At 45.7% G+C, this 22,973-nt stretch overlaps 1 protein-coding gene across 9 annotated transcripts in view; it reads right to left on the reverse strand.

The window, feature by feature from the left end:
- Dnajb6 (DnaJ heat shock protein family (Hsp40) member B6) overlaps positions 1–22,973 on the reverse strand; it is a 221,972-nt gene that overhangs the window by 156,200 nt on the left and 42,799 nt on the right. For 2 of the 9 annotated variants that reach the window (XM_063286214.1, XM_006235864.5), the window contains 2 exons: positions 6,938–7,291; positions 2,222–3,558 (listed from right to left, as the gene is read on the reverse strand). The exons of 4 other annotated variants lie outside the window; for them this stretch is intronic. In XM_063286214.1, coding sequence (XP_063142284.1) covers positions 3,476–3,558; positions 6,938–7,291 — 437 coding nt within the window. In that variant the 3' untranslated portion in view covers positions 2,222–3,475. 9 annotated transcript variants of the gene reach the window in all.

Genomic DNA, 22,973 nt, shown 5'->3' on the forward strand with positions numbered 1-22,973 from the left:
TTCCTTCTCACATCCACTCCTCCCCTTTCCAAAGTCCCTCAGTCACCTAGACACAGAAGCCATGTGCAATAGACCCTTCCTGACTCCCAGGCTTCCTACAATGTTCAGCCAAAGCCCAGAGTCAGACCTCCTTCCTCAGCCTGTCATCTGTTCTTTACCTATGGACGAGAAGTGTTCTGACTGTACGTTTAAAGGTGGCCAGGGTCCTGTGAGTGGAGGGCTCATTCTTGCAAGTGCTGCTGGGTACACAGCTCAGCTGGCAGACCATTGACTTTGTTGCCTAGGAGCTACCCACCCCTGATTGGCAGCCCTGGGTTTAGGAGGCAACATAGTGATGTAGAAATACTCATTGAAATGGAAAGCTGGTCTCAAGTAAGACAGCATGAAATACTGTCAAGCACAGGTGGGAAGGCTATGCCACCCACCTGCCTAGAGAAAAGTTCCACAGCACCACCAAGACAGCATAGGGAGACCAATGTCAGAGCCCCAGGCCCTCCTCTCCATCTTGGACCACTGGGGATGTGCATAGCTTGTTCACATGGAGCCTAATACATATTTGACATAGCCTACAGTGACCCACCCTAGGGTGACTCTTAGGCCCCACCCGCTTCATCATGGCTCTCAGACAGTTGAAAGGGGCATCTCCGGCAGCAGCGTTTTACAGACCAAGCATCACCTTTGGATGCATGAGACACTTAAACAGGACACTCTCAGCAGTATCTCTAAAAGCAGAATAAAGGAGACAGAAAATCTTGATAAGTGGTGGGAGCTGCTTTTTTATTCTTTATTGCAACCTTTTTTCTTTTGGGGGTTGGGGAGTATACAGGCAGGGTGTGTCTTACTGCATAGCTCTCACTGGCCTAGAAATATATGTAAACCAAGCTGATTTGAAAATCAGATTTTCAGCCTACCTCTGCCTCTCAAGTACTAGTATTAAAGGCATGTGTTACGATGTAGGACTACAACTGTGACTTTGAATGCCACTTTTGCTGAAACACCTTCCGGGGTTTCTCTCTGTCCTACAGCTAAGATGCTGAGGTCCAGACCTTGGGCCTTCACCACGCTCAAAATCAGTGGAAGAGTCCAGAAAGAACTAGGCAGACCATGGGTGTGGTCCTGATCTCTTCGAGTCTCCTCCTCAGTCCTATTGGGCATTTCCACACCCAGAGCTCCACCTTTCATCTCACACATTAAAGATCACAAAGATAACGCCGAAAGTGTGCTGCAGCACCACATCACTGGAGATGCACAGAACTCTTATCCTCTATACTCATTTCTACACTCAGGCAGGATCCTACACCCTTCGCATTAGGAAGCAGTAACCAGCCTGGACTAGCTAACTACTACCACATATTGCAAACTACTGACCACATAGTGCTGACTGAATAATGCGCCAGCCCACATATGGACCAGCATCCTGGCTTTTCTGTTTCTTCATCTAAGTGCTGGCCTAGGTGTATTTAGCAAGCCCTACATAGATGTTGGCTCCTTCCTACTGGCTATCACATTGGGCAGAGCTACCTGAAGACATGCAAAGACTCAGAGTTAGGGTTAGGGTTAGAGTCAGGGTTCGGATTAGGGTTAGGGTTAGTCTGCTGGCTACACACTTGTGACAGGCCTTAGTTGCTGTAGCTGAAATAGTAGCGACTCTATCCCTAAAACCTCTGTTGACCATTACATCATCAGCTAGATTGGGGGCTGAGTGGCCAAGGAGCCTCATCTGAAGTGGTCTCTCACACATGCATTCTAATACCTTCCTCTTTAGTACTGGAGACTTGAGTAGTATATTGTCACATTCATAAGGCCAGGCCAAGAATGAACCTCTCCTCCAAGCTCCCGTATGCTCAATCAGGCTGCTAGGTTCATAAAGCCATGCTCACTGGACGACAACTGACCTTTGTATAGGGCACCAACACATCCTTTCCCCCTAAAACATCACTTTAGCTTCCATAATTGAAAATGCAGAAGCTGGTGAGTTGGCTCAGTGGATCAAAATGTTTGCCACCAAGTCTAACCACCTAGAATGGGCACTCAGAACGCACAAGGTAGGAGAGGACCAACTTCCATAAGCTGTCCTCTGATTTCATGCACCAGAGCACACCCTTGCACACACACAAAAATAAATGTATAAAACTATATTTAAAAAAATGCAAGACCTGCTTTTATTTTTCATAGTAACAGTGCAACTTACAGACAGGGAATGACCACAAGAGAGCTGAACTCAGTGACGTTTACATTTTATTTACGTCAGTAGCACTAAAATACATTCCTCCTTGAGGGTCACATTTCCACAACACACATTAATACCAATCCACACTCCATAAGTGCCCACACCTCCTCCCACCAAAACCAAGCAAACACAGCAAACACTTCATGGTTACTTCTTCAAAACCCAGGTAACCCTGTCCCAGCTCCTAGCTACAGCAGTGCCCATAACTCACAGAACTTCCCCTTTCCATGCTGCTGGACCCATCTCAAGCTCACCAACACCCTTTACAAAATCCTCACTGCCAAGGGGACAAAGTTCAAGCAACAGACCCTCATGGCCAAAAGAAAGGAACACAGCCCCAAAGAGGCACGTGCAGCCCAGAAGTGAGATGGCATCTGAACTACCTGGTGCTCAGTGCAAGCCACAGGTTAGGTGACAGCGTGGCATGGGTTGGGACCGGATGAAGCTTGTGAAGGGGCCATTATTTGCAATTTAAAGAACTGAGGTCAAGCTTCCTGCTTCAGAGCTAATTATTTTGCACACACCTCCGTGTGCTTGTGTGTTTGTGTAAATAGCCAGTAGCACACTGACCTATCATTACTAGAAATGCTATTGCTAAGCAAAACCTTTTGACTGAAAAAGGACAAATATTTCTCCAAGACGATGAGATTTTCCAAAAACTAAACTATATTTGGTGTCAATTTTTGACTACCTGGAGAAGATTAAAAGTTGAACAATAAATAAGGAAAGACTCTACATCTGAAGTGGCTCCTGATGGCCTGTACGTTGCCAGAGTACCCTGAATCAAAAGCATCTCATGGCTCAAGGCACAGCTTACTTTACCATAAGTTCCACTGTACTTAAAACTGCGCACTGTACCGCCACCAGGAGGCAGTCTGTCATGAACACAAACCCAGCTCCTACTGGACCCTATGGACTCCTACAACTACAACTACCTCAGAGCTCAAAGCAGGGCTTGGGCTGCTGAAAACAATGAGGCAGACCCTTAAGACTCGAGGAAAACGCTATGGATTTGGTGTTGGGGGAAAAGCAGAGTTACAAGGCTGAGGCTGTGTCACAAGCTTATACAGGCCACCCAGGATTGTCGCCTCCGTCTCCAACGCCCCTAATCCTACCGATCCGTGGGCACATGTCCATAATCCTGCTAAGCGAAGTGACCCTGGGCGGCACTTAAAGGATGCCGCTGCCGTGCGCGTGTGCAACACACACACGAGAGCGGCTGCTGTGGCTGCCGCCAAGTCCAGCCTAGTGGTTCCCTTTGGTCGACTTCTTCTTCTTCGAGTCCTCTTTCTGCTTCTGCTTCTTCCTCTTGCCACCTTCTTTGAGCCCTAAGGAAACATGGCTTGTGAAACACTGCACACTAGCAACTGCATCCCCATGAGGTGGGTCACTCACTAAACAATTCCCCATGTACAAAGCAACAGAACAGTCATTTATGGTGTCCACATCAAAAAGAAAGCACAATCTACTTGGAATAGCATGTTAAACCATGTTGCTCCCAGAATGTCACAACACAGAGACGTGTACAACCCGCAGCAAGCGCCCTACGTGTACCCAGCAGCCCAGCCACAGACACAGCTCTGTGGAACACACTCCTCTGAGGCCCTACCAAGGCCCTACCTGCACAATGTACAACCTGTCACCTACGCAGCCAAGTCAATCGGATACCCTCCACAGCTGCCTTCCGGAATGGGAAGTCCATTCTCTCTGGCAGCCCATTTTTCTATCTTGAAAAAAACCCTAATTTTTCCTGTCATTAAAGCTAAAAGACACATGATCTTACCAACCAAAGCCACGGTAAGACTGACAGAGGTTCAGCTCTGGATGCTGCACATAAGCTAGAAATGAAAGGCTTTGCCTCAGGCCTGCAGAAGCTGAGACCTTGGTCACATGAAATAGGTGGGTTGTAGGCCTGGTGTTGAACAAGACCCACAAATACCTCAAAATTCCCATGGTGAAATCCACCAAAACCTCAACACATGAATTAGTGAGGGGGAGGGAAGAGGCCACAGCAGGACTCGATGCATGCTCTAGCTCTGTGAAGAAGGCCTCACTCCACAGCACTATGAGGCAGGGCCACGTTCGGCAGGAAGAAGGAAGGAAATGTTCATTCTTTCATTTATGACTCTTCTCATGTTGAGTAATTTCTATTTTTAACAACTGTGTTGTGTGTGCAACAAATGCAAAATGTCATTAATCCCTTTTCCAAAATGCAGCTTGCCTTCTGCAGAACAAACTTCCAAGACCACAGAATAGCCTGCAAAAAAGGGGGGAGGGAGGCTTACATATCCTGATCCCATGGCTCAGCAATAGAGTTTACCAAGCATGTGGGCAGTCCACAGTGCACAAGCGTGCATGCACAGATACACACACACACACACACACACACACACACACACACACACACACACCCAGCAAATCAAACCGCATTTACTTCTTGCCTCATCACCAGCACAGTTTGTACCATGGCACTCTGGCTGACCACAGTCCAATCCAGGAAACTCCTGACAACCCCAGGTGGCTTGAATTGCACAGTAAATCCTTTTCTGGGAAGAAACCTCAGTGAAACTCTTTTTCATCTAGGAAGCTCCACTTGCTGATGCCAACCAGTCAGGCTGCACTTAGGCTGTAGCGAGCAGCTCCACAGCTGACAGCCACTGTGGGAGATGCAACTGGGATGGCTTGCACCAAATTTCTCCTTGTGTGAATTTTTAGGAAAACTTGCCCAAGACTTGTAAATCTAACCAAAACCAATAACAACAGCAAAGCCCTTAAAGGCTGCACTGGGTAAAGTGTGGGAAGCCTGGCCCAGGATATCTTAGTTCTTCAACAGTAGCTCTCAGAATTTTAACGTTTTGACTTGGTCCCCCTGATCCCAACAGCAGAGGCTTTGCAAAGGCTTCTTTGTTAGCCAAAGGAGGACAATAGCTTGCAGTACAGAGCAAGCTACGTTCCCCAGGTCACAGTTTTGTTTTGGAAACCAGAAACCACATTTGTGTGACAGCTGTCTCTAACATTCCTCCCAATGGGCCTCTGTTTTCATTTAGTTAAGCCAAACCCTTGTGTAGCTCAGATGGCAGTTTTGAGAACTCCAATTCAAAATGGGAAGGTATTGAAGGGTTAGAGTTTTTCTCTAGGCAAGCATGGCTCCACAACTTAAAACGGGAGGTAAAGGGACAAAGCAGAGGAAGTGCCAGCTGTACCCAGAGCCACGCTGGCAGTGCTTCTGACTCAGAGTCAGGCACAGGGAGACCACCTCACTCAGCTTTGGCAGCCTCTCATGCAAGATTTCTACTGTGATCTACAAGTTCACTAGTGTCCACACGTATGTGCACACACACGCGCACACACACACACACACACACACACACACAGAGTCTGGATCTGCACTGACAGAACAACAGAGTGAAAACACTTTGCTGTTCTTATTACTAAATTCTACTGTCCCCAGATCAGCCTTGGCCGGTTACCTTTGGTTAAGAGGCATGGCCAGGGCCTAGAGAATGGCCATGTGCTGCAGTCACACTTCCTGTCCAGATCCTGCTGTGCGGGGCCTACACACCTATAAACAAGTTCTATATACCTTCTAGAAACCAGAGGATTAATGGCATGGCACCTCATAGCCCAGGCCACAGCACCTTTACAATGGAACAAGAGTTGGGGGTTAGGGGGGGTGGCAAATTACAAGGCTGCTCTGTTCTGTTTCTCTTACCACCCTTTCCAATCCTCTTGGGCTCACTCAGTGCTCATGGGAGGTGTCTACAGCCACTAAGGTACACGGAGCTCCCCACGCAGTCAGGCAAGCATCCGCCGCTCAGCTGCACAGAGCTCGGTCACTGATCTGGTTTTGCTGGCATCTCTCCACAGCAAGGCTGTGGCTTGCTGGCTACCCAAAAACTCAGTGGTATGTTTGCTTCAGCTTGTAGAATCCCACCTATAGGACACCTGCTTCATTCTCCTCTGAGGAGAAGCAGAGAGCCTTGAGGGCTTGACTGTAAAACAAACTTCTGAAAAGTAAATGAATAGACCTTTGCCCTCTGTTTCCTGCCTGGAGCACTTTGCAACACAATGTGGCACAGGCCACCCACCCACATATCTGTCGTGTGACCTGGCGTGTTGTATAGCCACAGGTACAAACTTGTCTCACTTCTGGGCTGAGGGCCTAACTGAGAAAGTTCTATGCATACACATGTTCTCTAAGAAATACTCCTAGAGATGGAGCTACTGGCCAAGGGCAGAGCCGGATGGTGGACGATCCCATCATGAGCACAGAGGGATGAGCCAGGGCTCCACCTTCACCTGTGGCTCACCTGAGGTAACTCTCCTGTGAACACGGCTGGGGCTTTCTGTCTGGACAGTGAAGCTAATAAGTGTGCAAGTGGCCTTGGGGTAAGTCAGGTTAAGTGATAGCTCTAGCATCAAGTTAGAAATGGGAATCATTAGGGACAGAAGCAGCACCTAGCAATTCCCTAGCAGTCAACCTAACCCAGACAACATACTCCATACACATCAGAATACTGGGACCCCTGTTTTAATCATGGGGCTGGCTTTGAGCCACGCAGCTAGGCCATACATACAGCAGCTGTGGGAGGGGAGCTGGACACAGGTATCCATCCTCTCTGTCCCTTCTCGGCAGGCCAGGCACCTACCCCATGCCCGCTCAGGTCAGAATGCAGCAACATAGGCCTGACTTCTGTGCTTGCTGACCTGGATCTGGGGGCAAAACACTTTGGGGGTGCTCCACACCAGCTCCCTTCTGCACACCTGCTGAGGTCATAGGGGCATCACAGTTGCCAGGAACCCGCTGCCTGTCCTGCTCTTCATCTTCCCAGTTGCTTTTAGACACAAGTTTGGCCGTTGGGGCAGGCCTGGGTGGCTTCTGTGGGCGGGTGCTGACAGAAGGGGCTGGAGTCTGGGCTGGAGCTGGGGTGGGAGCTGGGGTCGGGGGTCGGGCCTGAGAGGGGACCCGGGCTGGTGCTGGGGCCGGGCCAGGGGCCAGAGCTGGTGTGGGTTGGCCTCTCCGCCGGCATTCTTCTGCAAGGGCGTTCTCGTCGGCCACACCTGAAAGCACAGCACACCAGGAGAGCTGTGAGCCTCAGCCCTCCCTTGGGAGCAAAAGGCTTCACACACCTTCCTTCTTTCCCCAAAGATGGCTCCATCTCTAGAGCCACCATACATTTATAAAGAAACTACCCATTCCCTCTGATGCACTACTAGGCCTGAACATTCTCTTCCCACAGTGGGAAAGAAACAATACCAGAGAAATGGACTCTCTCTGCTTATTACCATCATCCAGACTCTCAGCAGATCAATCAAGGCACAGGTCTGGCAGACACCTTAGCATGGTTCTTGCTAACCCAACAATTGAGCCCTGCAAAGAGGCCCAGCATGTTCATAGGCCAGCAATCAAGGACACATCACCTCTGCACAAGAGTAGAATGGTTTAGCAGGCCTGCGGAAGCCTCAGGTGCTTACTCTGTCCTCCCAGAAATTTCCCAGCCAGCCAGCTCATCACACCTCTCAACCCCGTCATCATTCAGAAGGCTGTTATCTTTGGAAAAACAGAAACAAGGTTTTCCACACTAGGTGGATACTGAAAATAGAACAAGAAAGCAACACTTAAAGGGTTAACTCCCATTCTCTGTAACTGAGTAACAGCACTGCTATCATTTATACCAAGCATAAAACTAGAGGCAGTGACTCTATTCTGACACTCAGCTCACCCAGGATAAACCTTTGCCCTGCAACCACCCATTGCAGCCTATGTGTCAACTCAGCCAGAGACTTTCAAGAGCTGCCTTTCTTTGGTAGTAAACCAAAAAAAGGTACAACCACCCCACATGCACCCCCTCCCTTTCATCCCTGGGAGGCACCTGCTCAAGGCAATGTGGTCAGCAATTTAAAGCAGCCCTCATCTGGACATCTCCCACAGACCCAGGTTCTGCAGGAGCCAGACCTGTGGAGAAGCCTGGTAGGTAACAACAGAACCTGCCAGAATCTTAACAGGGTAATGCGGCTGGGAGATGACGGCGCTCACCTTTAGTCTCAGCACTCAAGAGGCAGAGGCAGGCCAACCTGCTCTACAAAGTGAGTTCCAAGATAGCGAGGGCTATACAGTGAAACCCTGTCTCAAAACAAAACAACAAAAGATGAAATAAAGATAGGAAGGCAGGAAGGCAGGAAGGAAGGAAGGAAGGAAAGAAAGAAGGAAGGAAGGAAGGAAAGAAAGAAGGAAGGAAGGACAACTGGGGTAATAGATCACACCTGTGGCTACAGGGTCACCCGTCACAAGTCCAGAGCACTGAGCTTGCAAGCTTCACCAAGGCATCTGGCTATTTACTGGCATTCAATGAATCAGAGGCCTTACACACACCATGTTGCACCCATTTAACCAACCATGCACAAAGATAAGCCAGCAGCTACAGCCTGTCCAGAGGTGCCCCTGTTGTTCTCACCCATCCTACAGGCCTGGGGATCCGGAGGAGCCACACACATTTGCAGAGGGCAAAACTGTTATGAGCAAGCTTTTCAAGTTCAGCAAACATGTCTGAATGAGAACAAGACCTGAGATCTAGGGTGCCATGGAAAGGAAATTACCATGCACCCCATGTTCAGGCACCAGACTGAGACACTGTATTCAAAGACTGCTGAGGAAAGACACTGTTTGGGTAAGAACAGCCCATGTGGGTTCCTGAAACAACCCAACCTCTGCTGCAAACTGAACACATTTCCTGACAACTCAGGTGGTAATGGTAGACATATGGTGACAAGGTTCAGAATCTGAATGATATAAATGATGGCACATGGGAAGATAATATGATGTTCACTTGATGCCTTGGGGGTATTGTCAACTATCCCTGCCGTGTCCCACAGCTGGCCAGTCACTCCAAGACTATGGAGAGACTGAGCACATGAAGGAAGCCCAGACTCCAAGCCAGACTACTCTCTGCTGAACAAAGAACCATACCTGAAAACCCCCCAGGCATGATCAGACACGCTGTGATTGCAGCACTGATAATGCACTGGGCATGACAGTGCACTGGAAGCCACTCTGGACATAGCAAGAATTTATCCCATAGCTCCCTGCACCCAAATCCCCTATGAGAGAGAGGTGAACTCCCAAAGTGCAGACAATTCTGATACCTCAGGGGAGACCACCACTTCTGCTCACTTACTGGCCCAAGAGGAACCTGTATAGTGGCCTCTGGATACAGGAATATAGGAGCAGTCATCAGCAGGAACCTGCAGGTTTCTGCCTACACCCAGAACTGAACTGAACCAGTCACATAGCTCCTGGTACCCAAACCCTGTGGGGGAGAGAGCTGGGCTCTCAGAAGGATGGACAATTCTGAGAACTCAGAGACTACTTTCTTCTCACATTCCTGACCCACCTTATTGCCATCAGTGCCCTCTGGGCACAGGGACCCAGCAGCAGTCAAGGGCAGGACCCCTTGGGTTTATGCCTGCACCAAAAGCTGAAAGACAGTCGCAAGGAGGGCCTAGACACCTAAGAGCAGAGGTAAGACCAACTATTCTGCACCAACCAACCTGCCTGGAGGCTTCAGGTCACACAAACAGGAGAAGCTCTCTGTTTCCAGATCTGGCTGAAAGAAAACAGGTCTACAAGAGTGCTGATGCACAGGCCTACAAAAGGGTCAAGCCACTGTCAGAGACAGCAAGATAAGCTAACATCAGAGGCAACCTGATGGCGAGAGGCAAGCGCAGGAACCTAAGCAACAGAAACCAAGACTACTTGGTATCATCAGAACCCAGTTCGCCCACCAAAGCAAATACTGGATATTCAAACACACTGAAAGAGCAAGATTTGGATTTAAAATCACATCTTATGATGATGATAGAGAGCTTTAAGAAGGAAATAAATAACTCCCCTAAAGACATAAGGACAACATAGGTAAACAAGTAGAAGCCCTTAAAGAGGAAACACAAAAATCCCTTAAAGAATTACAGGAAAACACAACAAAACAGGTGAAGGAAATGAACAAAACCATCCAGGATTTAAAAATGGAAACAGAAACAATAAAGAAAGCACAAACGGAGACAACCCTGGAGATAGCAACTCCAACACAAGGACAGAAACTACACCCTAGAAAAAGCAATGAACCCAAAAGAAGAGAGCCACATAAACATAATTCCACCTCTAACAACAAAAACAACCACTATTACTTAATATCTCTTAACATCAATGGACTCAATTCCCCAATAAAAAAAATACACTAACAGACTGGATATGTAAACAGGACCCAGAATCTTGCTGCCTACAGAAAACACACCTCAGAGACAAGGACAGACACTACCTCAGAGTAAAAGGCTGGAAACAACTTTCCAAGCAGACGGTCTGAAGAAACAAGTTGGAGTAGACATTCTAATATCAAATAAAATGGACTTTCAACCAAAAGTTATCAAAAAAGATAAGGAAGGGTACTTCAAATTCATCAAAAGAAAAATCCACCAAGATGAACTCTTAATCCTAAATATCTATGGTCAAAATGCAAGGGCACCTACATTCATAAAAGAAATGTTATAAAAGCTCAAACACACATTGCACCTCGCACAATAATAGTAGGAGATTTCAACACCCCACTCTCATCAATGGACAGATCATGGAAACAGAAAGGAACCAAATGGATTTAACAGATATTTATGGAACATTTCATCCTAAAACAAAAGAATATACCTCTTTTCACCACCTCATGGTACCTTCTCCAAAATTGACCATATAATCAGTCACAAAGCAGGCCTCAACAGATAAAAGAAGATTGAAATAATCCCATGTATCCTATCAGATCACCACGGACTAAGACTAGTCTTCAATAACAAAAAAAAACAAAAAACAAAAAACCACAAAGCCAACATATACATGGAAGCTGAACAACACTCAATAACTTGGTCAAGGAAGAAATAAAGAAATTAAGACTTTTTAGAATTTAATGAAAATAAAGGTACAACATACCCAAACTTATGGGACACAATAAAAGCAATGCTAAGAGGAAAAGTCATAGTTCTGAGTGCCTCCAAAAAGAAACAGGAGAGAGCATACATTAGTAACATGACAGCACACCTAAAAGCTCTAGAACAAAAAGAAGCAAATACACCCAAGAGGAGCAGGAGGCAGAAAATCAAACTCAGGATTGAAACCAACCAAGTAGAAACAAAAAGAACTATACAAAGAATCAACAAAACCAGGAGCTAGTTCTTTGAAAGAAAAAAAAAAATCCACAAGACAGATAAGCCCTTAGCCAGACTAACCAGAGGTCACAGAGAGTGTATCCAAATTAACAAAATCAGAAATGAAAAGGGAGACATAACAACAGAATCTGAGGAAATTCAAAAAATCATCAGATCCTACTACAAAAGACTATATTCAACAAAACTGGAAAATCTGGAAAAAAATGGACAATTTTCTAGACAAATACCAGGTACCAAAGTTAAATCAGAACCAGATAAACATCTAAACAATCCCATAACTCCTAAAGAAACAGAAGCAGGGGGTTGGGGATTTAGCTCAGTGGTAGAGCGCTTGCCTAGCAAGCGCAAGGCCCTGGGTTCAGTCCCCAGCTCCGAAAAAAAGAAAGAAATAGAAGCAGTCATTAAAGGTCTCCCAACCAAAAAGAGCCCAGGTCCAGAGGGGTTTAGTGCAGAATTCTATCAGACCTTCATAGAAGACCTCATACCAATATTATCCAAACTATTCCACAAAATAGAAACAGATGGAGCACTACCGAATTCCTTCTATGAAGCCACAATTACTCTTATACCTAAACCACACAAAGACCCAACAAAGAAAGAGAACTTCAGACCAATTTCCCTTATGAATATCGATGCAAAAATACTCAATAAAATTCTCAAAAACGGAATCCAAGGACATATCAAAATGATTATCCATCATGATCAAGTAGGCTTCATCCCAGGTATGCAGAGAAGGTTGAATATATGGAAATCCATCAACGCAATACACTATATAAACAAATTCAAATAAAAAACAAAAACCACATGATCATTTCATTAGATGCTGAGAAAGCATTTGACAAAATTCAACATCCATTCATGATAAAAGCCCTGGAAAGAACAGGAATTCAAGACCCATACCTAATCACAGTAAAAGCAATATACAGCAAACCAGTAGCCAACATTAAACTAAATGGAGAGAAACTTGAAGCAATCCCACTAAAATCAGGGACTAGGGTGCCCACTCTCTCCCTACTTATTCAATACAGTACTTGAAGTTCTAGCCAGAGCAACAGACAACAAAAGAACATCAAAGGGCTGCAAAGGAAAAGGAAGTCAAAATATCCTATTTCCAGATGATATAATAGTATACTTGAGTGACCCCAAAAATTCCACAGAGAACTACTAAGCCTAATAAACAACTTCAGCAAAGTGGCTGGGTATAAAATTAACTCAAACAAATCAATAGTCTTCCTCTACTCAAAGTATAAACAGGCTGAGAAAGAAATTAGGGAAATGACATACTTCACAATAGTCCCAAATAACATAAAGAACCTTGGTGGGACTCTAACCAAGCAAGTGAAAGATCTGAATGACAAGTACTTTAAGTTTCTGAAGAAAGAAATCAAGGAAGATCTCAGAAGATGGAAAGACCTCCCATGGATTGGCAGGATTAATATAGTAAAAATGGCCATTTTGCCAAAAGCAACCTACAGATTCAATGTAATCCACATCAAAATTACAATGCAATTCTTCATAGAGTTAGAGCAATTTGCAAATTCATTTGGAATAACATAAAGCCCAGGATAGCTAAAACTATCCTCAACAATAAAAGAACTTCTGGGGAAATCACCATCCCTGACCTCAAGCAGTATTACAGAGCAATAGTGATAAAAACTGTATGGTATTGGTACAGAGACAGGCAGGTAGATCAGTGGAATAGAATTGAAGACCCAGAAATGAACCCACACAACTTAGGTCCCTTGTTCTTTGACAAAGGAGCTAAAACCATCCAGTGGAAAAAAGATAGCATTTTCAGCAAATGGTGCTGGTTCAACTTGAGGTCAGCATGTAGAAGAGTGCAGATCGATCCATTCTTACTGCCCTGTACAGAGCTTAAGTCCAAGTGGATCAAGGACCTCCACATCAAACCAGATACATTCAAACTAATAGAAAAAAAAAGTGGGGAAGCATCTCGAACACATAGGCACTGGAGAAAATTTCCTGAACAAAACACCAATGGCTTCTGTTCTAATATCAAGAATCGACAAATGGGATCTCATAAAACTGCAAAGCTTCTGTAAGGCAAAGGACACTGTAGTTAGGACAAAACGGCAACCAACTTATTGGGAAACGATCTTTACCAATCCTACATCCAAAAGAGGGCTAATATTCAAAATATACAAAGAACTCAAGAAGTTAGACTCCAGAGAGCCAAATAACCCTATTAATAATGGGGTACTGAGCTAAACAAAGAATTCACAGCTGAGGAATATCATTTGGCCGAGAAGTACCTAAAGAAATGCTCAACATCCTTAGTCATCAGGGAAATGCAAATCAAAACAACCACGAGATTCCACCTCACACCAGTCAGAATGGCTAAGATCAAAAACTCAGGTGACAACAGATGCTGTCAAGGATGTGGAGAAAGAGGAACACTCCTCCATTGTTGGTGGGATTGCAAAATGGTACAACCATTCTGGAAATCAGTCTGGAGGTTCCTCAGAAAATTGGACATTGCACCTCCTGAGGACCCAGCTATACCTCTCCTGGGCATATACCCAAAAGATGCTCCAACATACAACAAAGACACATGCTCCACTATGTTTATAGCAGGATTATTTATAATAGCCAGAAGCTGGAAAGAACCCAGATGCCCTTCAACAGAGGAATGGATGCAGAAGATATGGTACATCTACACAATGGAGTACTACTCAGCTATCAAAAACAATGACTTCATGAAATTCATAGGCAAATGGCTTGAACTAGAAAATATCATCCTAAGTGAGGTAGCCCAATCACAGAAAAACACACGTGATATGCACTCACTGATAAGTGGATATTAGCCCAAAAGCTCAAATTACCCAAGATACACAGACCACAGGAAGCTCAAGAAGAGGCACTACCAAAGTGTGGATGCTTCACTCCTTCTTAAAAGGGGGAACAAAAATATTCATAGGAGGGGATATGGAGGCAAAGTTAGGAACAGCGACTGATGGAATGGCAATTCAGAGCCTGCCCCACATAGGTATACAGCCCATATATATTCAGCCACCAAAACTAGGTATAATTGATGAAGCTAAGAAGGGCATGCTGACAGGAGCCTGATATAGCTGTCTCCTGAGAGGAACAGCCAGAGCATGTCAAATACAGAGGCAAATGCTAGCAGCAACTGAACTGAGAACGGGATCTCTCTTAGAGGAATTAGAGAAAGGATTGACAGAGCTGAAGGGGCTTGCAACCCCTTAAGAACAACAATGCCAACCAGAGCTTCCAGGGACTAAACTACTACCCAAAGACTGACCCATGGCTCCAGCTACATATGTAGCAGAGGATGGCCCTGTTGGGCACCAATGGAAGGAGAAACCCTTAGTCCTGCCAAGGCTGGACCCCCCCCCAATGTAGGGAAATGGGGGTAGAGGGGTGCAGGAAGGGGAGAGTGGTTGAGGAGGGGAACACCCTTGTAGAAGAAGGAGAAGGGGATGGGATAGTGGGCTTCTGTCTGGGAAACCGGGAAAGGGACCAACATTTGAAATGTAAATTTTAAAAAATCCAATAAAAAAAATGACTTTATCAAAAAACATAGAGGCCGGCATGGTGGCACCTACCTTTAATTCCAACAGCTAGGAGGCAGAGGCAGGAGGATCTCTATGAATTCAAGGCCAATCTGGTCTACAAATAGAGTCCAGAATGGCCAGGGCTTGTTACACAGAAAAACCCTGTCTCAAGGGGGGGGGGGGGCGCCACACGAGACAGTTCTAAACCAGTCTGGGACCATATAACTTGAGGCTATATAACAACCCCCATATTTCATTCACCACAGTAAGGGGTGGGGGGGGGCAGTAAGGGGTGCTGAGGAGAAAGGTAGGGTTGAGCAAGTTGCCTGATTGTAAGTTGTTAAGGAAACCTTTTTTTTTTCCAAATGTATTTTCCCCATACAACTGCTGCCAAATCTTTATTTTGGGGACACTGTGCTCTTCTCGCCTCACTTACCTCAGCGCCAAAACGGACATCCTCGGGTCTATCCACAAGACAAGACAGGATGCTCCCCACATTCTGCTTCTGGAGCACCCTTCCCAAAAGTCCTGCTGGATCTGCAGGTTCCACCTAGATACGCCCCATAAAGTACAACCCCCAGTGGGAAAAAACAAATGTCCTAAGAGAGGTTTACAGGCCTTGGCCCTCAGTGGAAGAGGAGTATCACAAACTCAGCACCTTGTTGCGCAAGTTCCCTATACTCTGGCTTTCAGAGTGTGGCTGGGACATCAACAGCAAGAAAGGAAGCCAGTCACCACAAGGATGGCTTGCTTCTTACTACAGATTCTCTGCACTTGTACTCCCTACATTCGCCAGCCTGGAAAGAGTGGACCTGATTTCAGAGCACCTTCAAAGAGTTCCGTGGAACATGCAAAGTAAACTGGCTGGCTTTTATCTCTCCACTGGAAAATGGCAAGGTGGCTCAGACAGTAAAGAAGCTTTGCGGAGAAGCTGAGCCTGATATATTGAACTTGATCCCCAGGACCTTCATGGGAGAGAAGCAACTCTCAAGTTGGCCTCTGATCTGCACTTGCATGCACACGCACATGGACACGCACACTCACAAATTAATGTACTAACTTTAGAAAGAACTAAGCTCTTAGAAAGAAAAAGAAAAAAGAAAGACAGACTAGCAGAAAGCTGACATTGTACTTGACAATCCTTCCAGAACCTGGTCCTCGTTCTCATGACAGGTAACTAATTAACAAACCAGGAACTCAGGACTCAAAACACAAGGCCAATACTTCTTGGTGGCCTATGGCAGCAAAGCAAACCCTCTCATAGTTGCCATCTTCCTGCTCAAAGTGCCACCCAGTTCTCAGGGCTTTCCTGAATATCCCCACTAGGAATTCCCCTACCCATGGCCCAGCACTGAAGAGCATGGGGACACAGGCCACAGGGTCCCACAAACTCCAGTGCCTGGGACAAAAATGAAGGTAGGAATCAGCAGATATTAGGTCATTTCTCTCCTCCAGCATCCTCACTAGGCACTCCCTATAAGGGATGACCATGTATTTGTCCAAGCACTGCTTCCAGCCTGCTGTCCTCACAATAAACTAAGTAGTGGCTGGCAGTCAGCAACCCAAAATAACAAACTGGCTGCTGGGACAAGACCTGTGAAACTTATCCACTTAACAACTGCTGCCTCTAAGGCAATTTGGACCAGACCAGATACAGCATGACCACTGGTGTCTGGGATATGACCAAGCCTGATTCCCATGTGGAAGGAAGAAGCTGGGTTGAGCTACTGACCTCAGTACACAAACCCAGATCCAGCCCAAATAGAGATAGATGGCCCTGTGGACTGACTGCTCTGTGCTTACAAACTCCAAAGCTCTCACAGCACACCAATTTCTCTCAAGTACCACAAAGTGACTTTCACGCTCTACCCCTATGATGTGCTTGTTCCTGTCCTGCTTGAGAACCTACCTCTTGTCCTGAATCCTCTGTTCTTTGTCTTCATGGCTGCCTATGAGGAGGAATACAAGTACTGGGTTCAGGAGCATGGCCAGTCTGCCAACAGCCCATGGAAATTGCTTTTTACAGGGCATGTTGTGTGGAAACCCACAAGCCACAGATAACTATTACACCTCCACCTTCACAATGATGGCAAGCTCCTAGGCTCAACACCTTCACCCTTACTCATTCATTTGGAGCTTGGAGACGTTGGCAAATTCGTGAGAACCATCCCTGCATCTTTCTATCCTGGCCCAAAGCAGCAATCACTCCTCATTACAGTGGGCTGATTGGCTCCAACCACAGCCTTCACAGCACACTCTAACAGAGCTGGACAGGTACACACCACCACCACCACCTCATCACAGAGCAGCCAGCCAGAGTCCACAGAACCCAGAAGGAAGGCAGCGAGCACTACTTGTCCTAACCAGCACCTACCACAGAAAGGACTTCATTCCCTCATATGTAGCCTACAAAGACTACACAGAGACAGAAAGGCAAGGCCCGGGTCAGAGTGGCTGTGTGCCCTGGCCACATTCCTGGTGGGCTTCCTTCTGAAAGTATAATCATTTGTGGCATTAACATGCTCTACGGTTATCCCTCAACACCTAATCAGACCTGGAGTAGGAGGTAGAGCTAGCCCATGGCACAAAGGGTAGAGCTCAGAGCTCATCCACGGGGCCCTCAAAACTCATCCTGGGCTGCGCCGGTGGCTGGAAAGAACATCAAATCTTAAAAGGCAGAGCAGCAACTGAGAGCAGCAGCTCTGGGGGAAGACTCATTTAGTGACATCATGGATTCCATACCCAGGACCCAAACATTATTTAAAGAATGAAAACCTGTAAACAAGGCTGAATGTCTTAATATCCATGGGAACAAAAGAAAGTCCCATCAAAACAAAAAACAAAAAAACAAAAAAAAAAGGCACCATAAACCAGCAGCTCTCACCTCATGACCCCTTGGGGGTGGGGTTGTCAAACAACTCCTTCACACGGGTTGCAGATCAGATATTTGTTACCATTCATAACAGCAAAATTACTGTTATGAAGTAGCAACGAAACACATTTCACTGGGGCCGACCGTAACATAAGGATTGTATAAAAGGATCGTGCATTAGGAAGGTTGAGACCCACTGCCATAAACAGATGTCCTCACTTACTTAGGAGTGAGGATGCTGTGGTCCCAGCTTACATTATGGTGTGTTATATCCATCTCTTCCAGGGATCCACACACCACAGTTAGGCAGGCAGAATAGTCCAGAACACAATGCATCGTCTGATACTAGATAGCATTCTTATGTAAAGACTGCAGGAAGAACCCTTCAACTGACCAGTGCTGCTCTATTCCCTTAACAGATATGGATTATACAAAAGTTTAACTTCACAATTTAACACATCAGACTGGGATGGACATAATAATCCAAGTATCTATAAAACCCATGGTAACAGAAAAACACAGGTGCAACAAGACAGTACTTTGATAGAACCCATCAGAACCCTAGGGAAGGACATAGTTCCAACTCCACAAACAGCAGTTTAACCTCACCTCAAAATAAGCATAATTTTGTCATACCTTTCAGGTTCCTAGAAACCTAATAGGATCACACAACTGCAAGGCCACAAGTAATCTGTCCAAACCTGCATGGCCTGAATGAAACCAATGCCAGCAGCCAGCAGCCAGCAGTCTCCAGAAAGAATGTGGCCTTGACAAGTGTCTCACCTCCTCACCACAACCCCATCTAGCCAAGGCACACTGACCCTGAAGTCTTCCTCCTCCACCCAGTGATAAACAAACACCAGCCTCATCCCAGAAACCCAGCAGTAGACACATAAGTCAGTGAGATCTTTAAGGCTATATGCCTGGAAGCAGTGAGTGAATGACTTCGCCACAGCCGGCATGTCTCAGAGTACTTACCACTGCCAGCTCTAGCATGTATGTCCAGGAGGAACCGTGGGTGTGTGCACCCTGAATCTCGGTGAGGATCCTGGGGCTTGCTACACTTAACTCATCTCACACTCAAAGCTACCTGCATCAAACCATCAATCATGTGGGGCCAGCTGGGAAGTGCAGAACAAGGGTACTTGCTTCAAAACTGATGACCTCAGTTTCCTAGAAGCCAACTGTCCTCCATCTTCCAAGTGTGTGAAAGAACACATATGCACATACAGATATAATTTAATAAAAGATATACAAAAAAGATAGATATACAAAAAAGATATATAAAAAAGCCTTTTCTGGAATGCACAGAAGCAACTGTTCTGCAACTGACACAAATGCCAGGTCCTCCTAGCAACCCTTCAAAACCTGGGGAACAATCTGAGAGTCAACACAGCCTTTCTGGACAGTAAGTTACCAGGCAGGGAAGGGCCTGTACTTGCTGCTCTTCCAGGAGACCCAGGTAAGATTCCTAGCATCCACATCTGCCCTATTCTGGCTTTTATGAGCACTATGCATGCATATGGTGCACAGAAATACATGCAGCCAACACACACACACACACACACACACACACACACACACACACACACGCGCGCGCAAATCCATTTTAAAAATTTAGTACAGCCAGGTGATGATGGCACATGCCTTTAATTCTAGCACTCAAGAGGCAGAGGCAGACAGATCTCTTAGTCTGAAGCTAGCCTGGTCTACATAGTGAATTCTAGGACAAGAGCTATACAGAAAAACTGTCTCAAAAAACAAAAAGAGGCCCAATTTCTGCTAGCCAACCTGCTAGCATGATTTTTACTTACATGGTTTTTATTTATTTACTTTCTTATGAAGGGAGGGGTCTAGAACCTTCATAGACCAAACTGGCTTTGAACTCAGACTTTTACCTTACTTTATTTAATAGAATTAAAGGTTTTTACCACATCAGCCACTGATGCCTTTTTTATAACTTATATTTAATATTTTGCCTGCATGTAAGTCTGTTTAAGAGTATAAGATATCAAGAGTTACAGACAATTGTGAGCTGACATGTGGGTGCTGGAAAGTGAACCTGGGTCCTCTTGAAAGAGGAAGTCTTTATTTCTGAGTCATCTGATACTTTTTTTTTGTTTTGCTTTGGGTTTTTTGTTTGTTTGTTTTTGAGTGTGTAGTGCTGGCTGTCCTAGAACTCACTCTGTAGTCCAGGGCAGCCTCAGATGCAGAGACCCCTTGCGCCACACCCATCCACCTTACATTCTTTTTTTTTTTTTTAAGATTTATTTTATGTTATGTGTACACTGTCATTCTCTTCAGACACACCAGAAGAGAGCTTTGGATCCCATTACAGATGGTTGTGAACCACCATGTGGTTGCTGGGGATTTGAACTCAGGACCCACATTCACTTGTTTTTTTTTAAATGGGATTGTTTTGATGCTGGGGATCCAAACCAGAGCCTACGGCAAGTCAAGCACTGAGCCACAGCACAGGTTATGAGAGCTCATAACCACCAGAAACACCAGAAAACATCTGCCTTGGTACAACAAATTAAATGAAATTTTAAAACAAAACCACCATCTGCCAGTGTCCTAAACCAAGAAACTGAGGTCACCCAGAAGCTGAGACCGAAATACTCAGCAGCTGTCACATGAGTGTAGTACAACTTCAGAGCCCACTGAATCCAGCTGAATGTGGGTACTGACTTCACAATACACGAGGAGAAAGAAGAGTTAATTTCACTCAGCCATTAATGCCGTCAACCCACGATTTCACCTGCTGGCTCACAAGATGAAGTCAGTCACACCATTGGTTCTTGTCCTTAAGAGGTAACTCTGCACTGTCAGCCTCAAATGAACACAACAAAATGGGGACACTGTGAGAAGACACACAGGCAGAAAGCCAGAAAGTGGGGACCAAGTGCAGCATGTTTATAGCCAGCCTGGAGTGAAGGGTGGTGCAAAGTTAGGAGAAGAGTATGAACAAGGGAACAGACAGCAGGGCCATCTTAGGAAACCACCATTAAAGTAGGCAAAAGTCACATTTCATCAGGAGACCTAGAGACCAGGGAATCCCTAAAGCACTGACTTCAAACAGGACAGTAATTTTATTTCTAACTCAGGCTAGACAAGTACCCTACCACTGAGTCACATCCTCAGCCTTATGAAGAATATTTATTTTGGGTCAGAGATACATAAGAGCAACTATGAAAATAACTGGTGGGGCTGGGGATTTAGCTCAGTGGTAGAACGCTTACCTAGGAAGCGCAAGGCCCGGGGTTCGGTCCCCAGCTCCGAAAAAAAAGAACCAAAAAAAAAAAAAAAAAGTGGTGATCTGGGTGGCATTTACAATTCCAGCATTTAAGATGCTAAGACAGGAGCTGAGTTAGACAAATATGAGCTCCAAGGTAGAGACCCTGCCTCTGTGGTTAAGAACTATGAAAAGCACCAGTTGATTACAAGCTTCTTCTGGGTCCTGTGTCACAAGCATCCTGAAGTCACTGAGTCACAATAGACAAAGAAACAGGCAAATGACTTCCAGCAGCCAAGTAAAGTTGGTACGCCCTAAAGTGTCAAGAGTTCCAGGGAAGTTGTCCCCTATGGCACACAAACTGCACTACTCATATGCATCAAAAGCCCTGAGTAAAGGTGCCCACAGTCACATCATTTCTCAGGTGGTGGGGCTGAAACTAATGGGCGTCATAAAAACACCAGCTGTTTCCACGACTGGGACCAAATGTTGTTAGTTACAAGATGGTGCTTCGTAGCAACTCCCCACAGCCTACAGCTGTGGCCATTCCTGAATGCCACTTGTAGCACCCTCTAGGACCAGAGCCAGACCTCACGGGGAACACATGCAAGGCAGCACCCAGGCAGCAGAGCCAGACTTCACTTCCTTCTGCCACATGCTCACCAGTAAAAAGACAAATGGGACTGAAAGGTGCTGGACAAATGCCACTGCCTAAATTCTTTTGGAGCTGGGGAAATGGCTCAGCAGTTAAAAATCTCCTAAAAACCACAGCAATGCTGAGCAGTGGAGGCACACACCTTTAATCTCAGCACTCAAAGACAGTAGAGGTAAGCAGATGTCTTGAGTTGGGGGGTCTAGAGTTCCAGGACAGTCTTGATACCCTACATCAAAAATAAATAAGTTGGGGAGTATTTATTGTCTCTATGATCGCTGGCTTATCTGCAGCATTTTCCCCTTTAAGCCCCCAGAAACCTTGTAAACCAAGTGGTACCAGCACACAGACACAACTGAAGTGAATCTTTTAAAGGCCAGGCAGATGCCAAAGCTAGCTTCTGAGTCATATCCTGTCCTCCTAGACCACCCAAATACTGGAACGTTGGAGGCAGGTTGGCCCACCCAGAGAGTGGTAAGTCTCTTCCGGTCAACATGATGAAATACTCTGACAGACAGTAGGGTAGTAGCGGCAGCAGTCAGTTAGAAAGAGGAGCACAGAATGTTAACTAATGTTAACTATTTGTGTCCCAGTCAGAGAATGGTGCCAATCACAAGTGTAGGTTCTCACCTCAAATAATCAAGAGAATCTTCCACGGACATACTTAGATACCTATCTCCCAGTTCACTCTAGGTTCTAGATTATCAGAGCTATCCTATTACGAAAAGTCCCAGAGAAAATGGATAAATTTCAGGATCTACTTCCTCAAAATTTTGTTTTGTTGGTTTTTGTTTTGTATTGTTTTTTGTTCTATTGAGACAAAGTTCTTTGTGTAGCCCTGGCTGTTCTGGAACTAACTCTGTAGATAGAGCAGGCTGGCCTCACTCACATGCTATCAGTGGGCTGGAGAGCCGTCTCTCCAGCATTTGCCATTTTCCCAGATGACCTAAGTTTAGTTCCCAGCACCGCAGCGACCTCATCACCACCATGCCCAGCCATAAGGAATCAGACATGCTCTTGAGCTTACAGGAGTGCATGAACCCATATGTGCATACTGAAATAGATAATCCAAACTACATCCTGGGGCTTGAAAAGAACAGCAGTTACAGTACTTGCTCTTCTAGAGGACCCAGACTCTATTCCACACTCTTATTTCCAAAGTCACTAGGCACTCATAGTATAGACATACACACAGGCAAAACACCCAGTTCTTATTTTAAATCCACTGTCACCCTAACAGC

The sequence above is a fragment of the Rattus norvegicus genome, chromosome 4 (genome assembly GCF_036323735.1).
Source record: "Rattus norvegicus strain BN/NHsdMcwi chromosome 4, GRCr8, whole genome shotgun sequence".
NCBI lineage: Eukaryota > Metazoa > Chordata > Mammalia > Rodentia > Muridae > Rattus > Rattus norvegicus.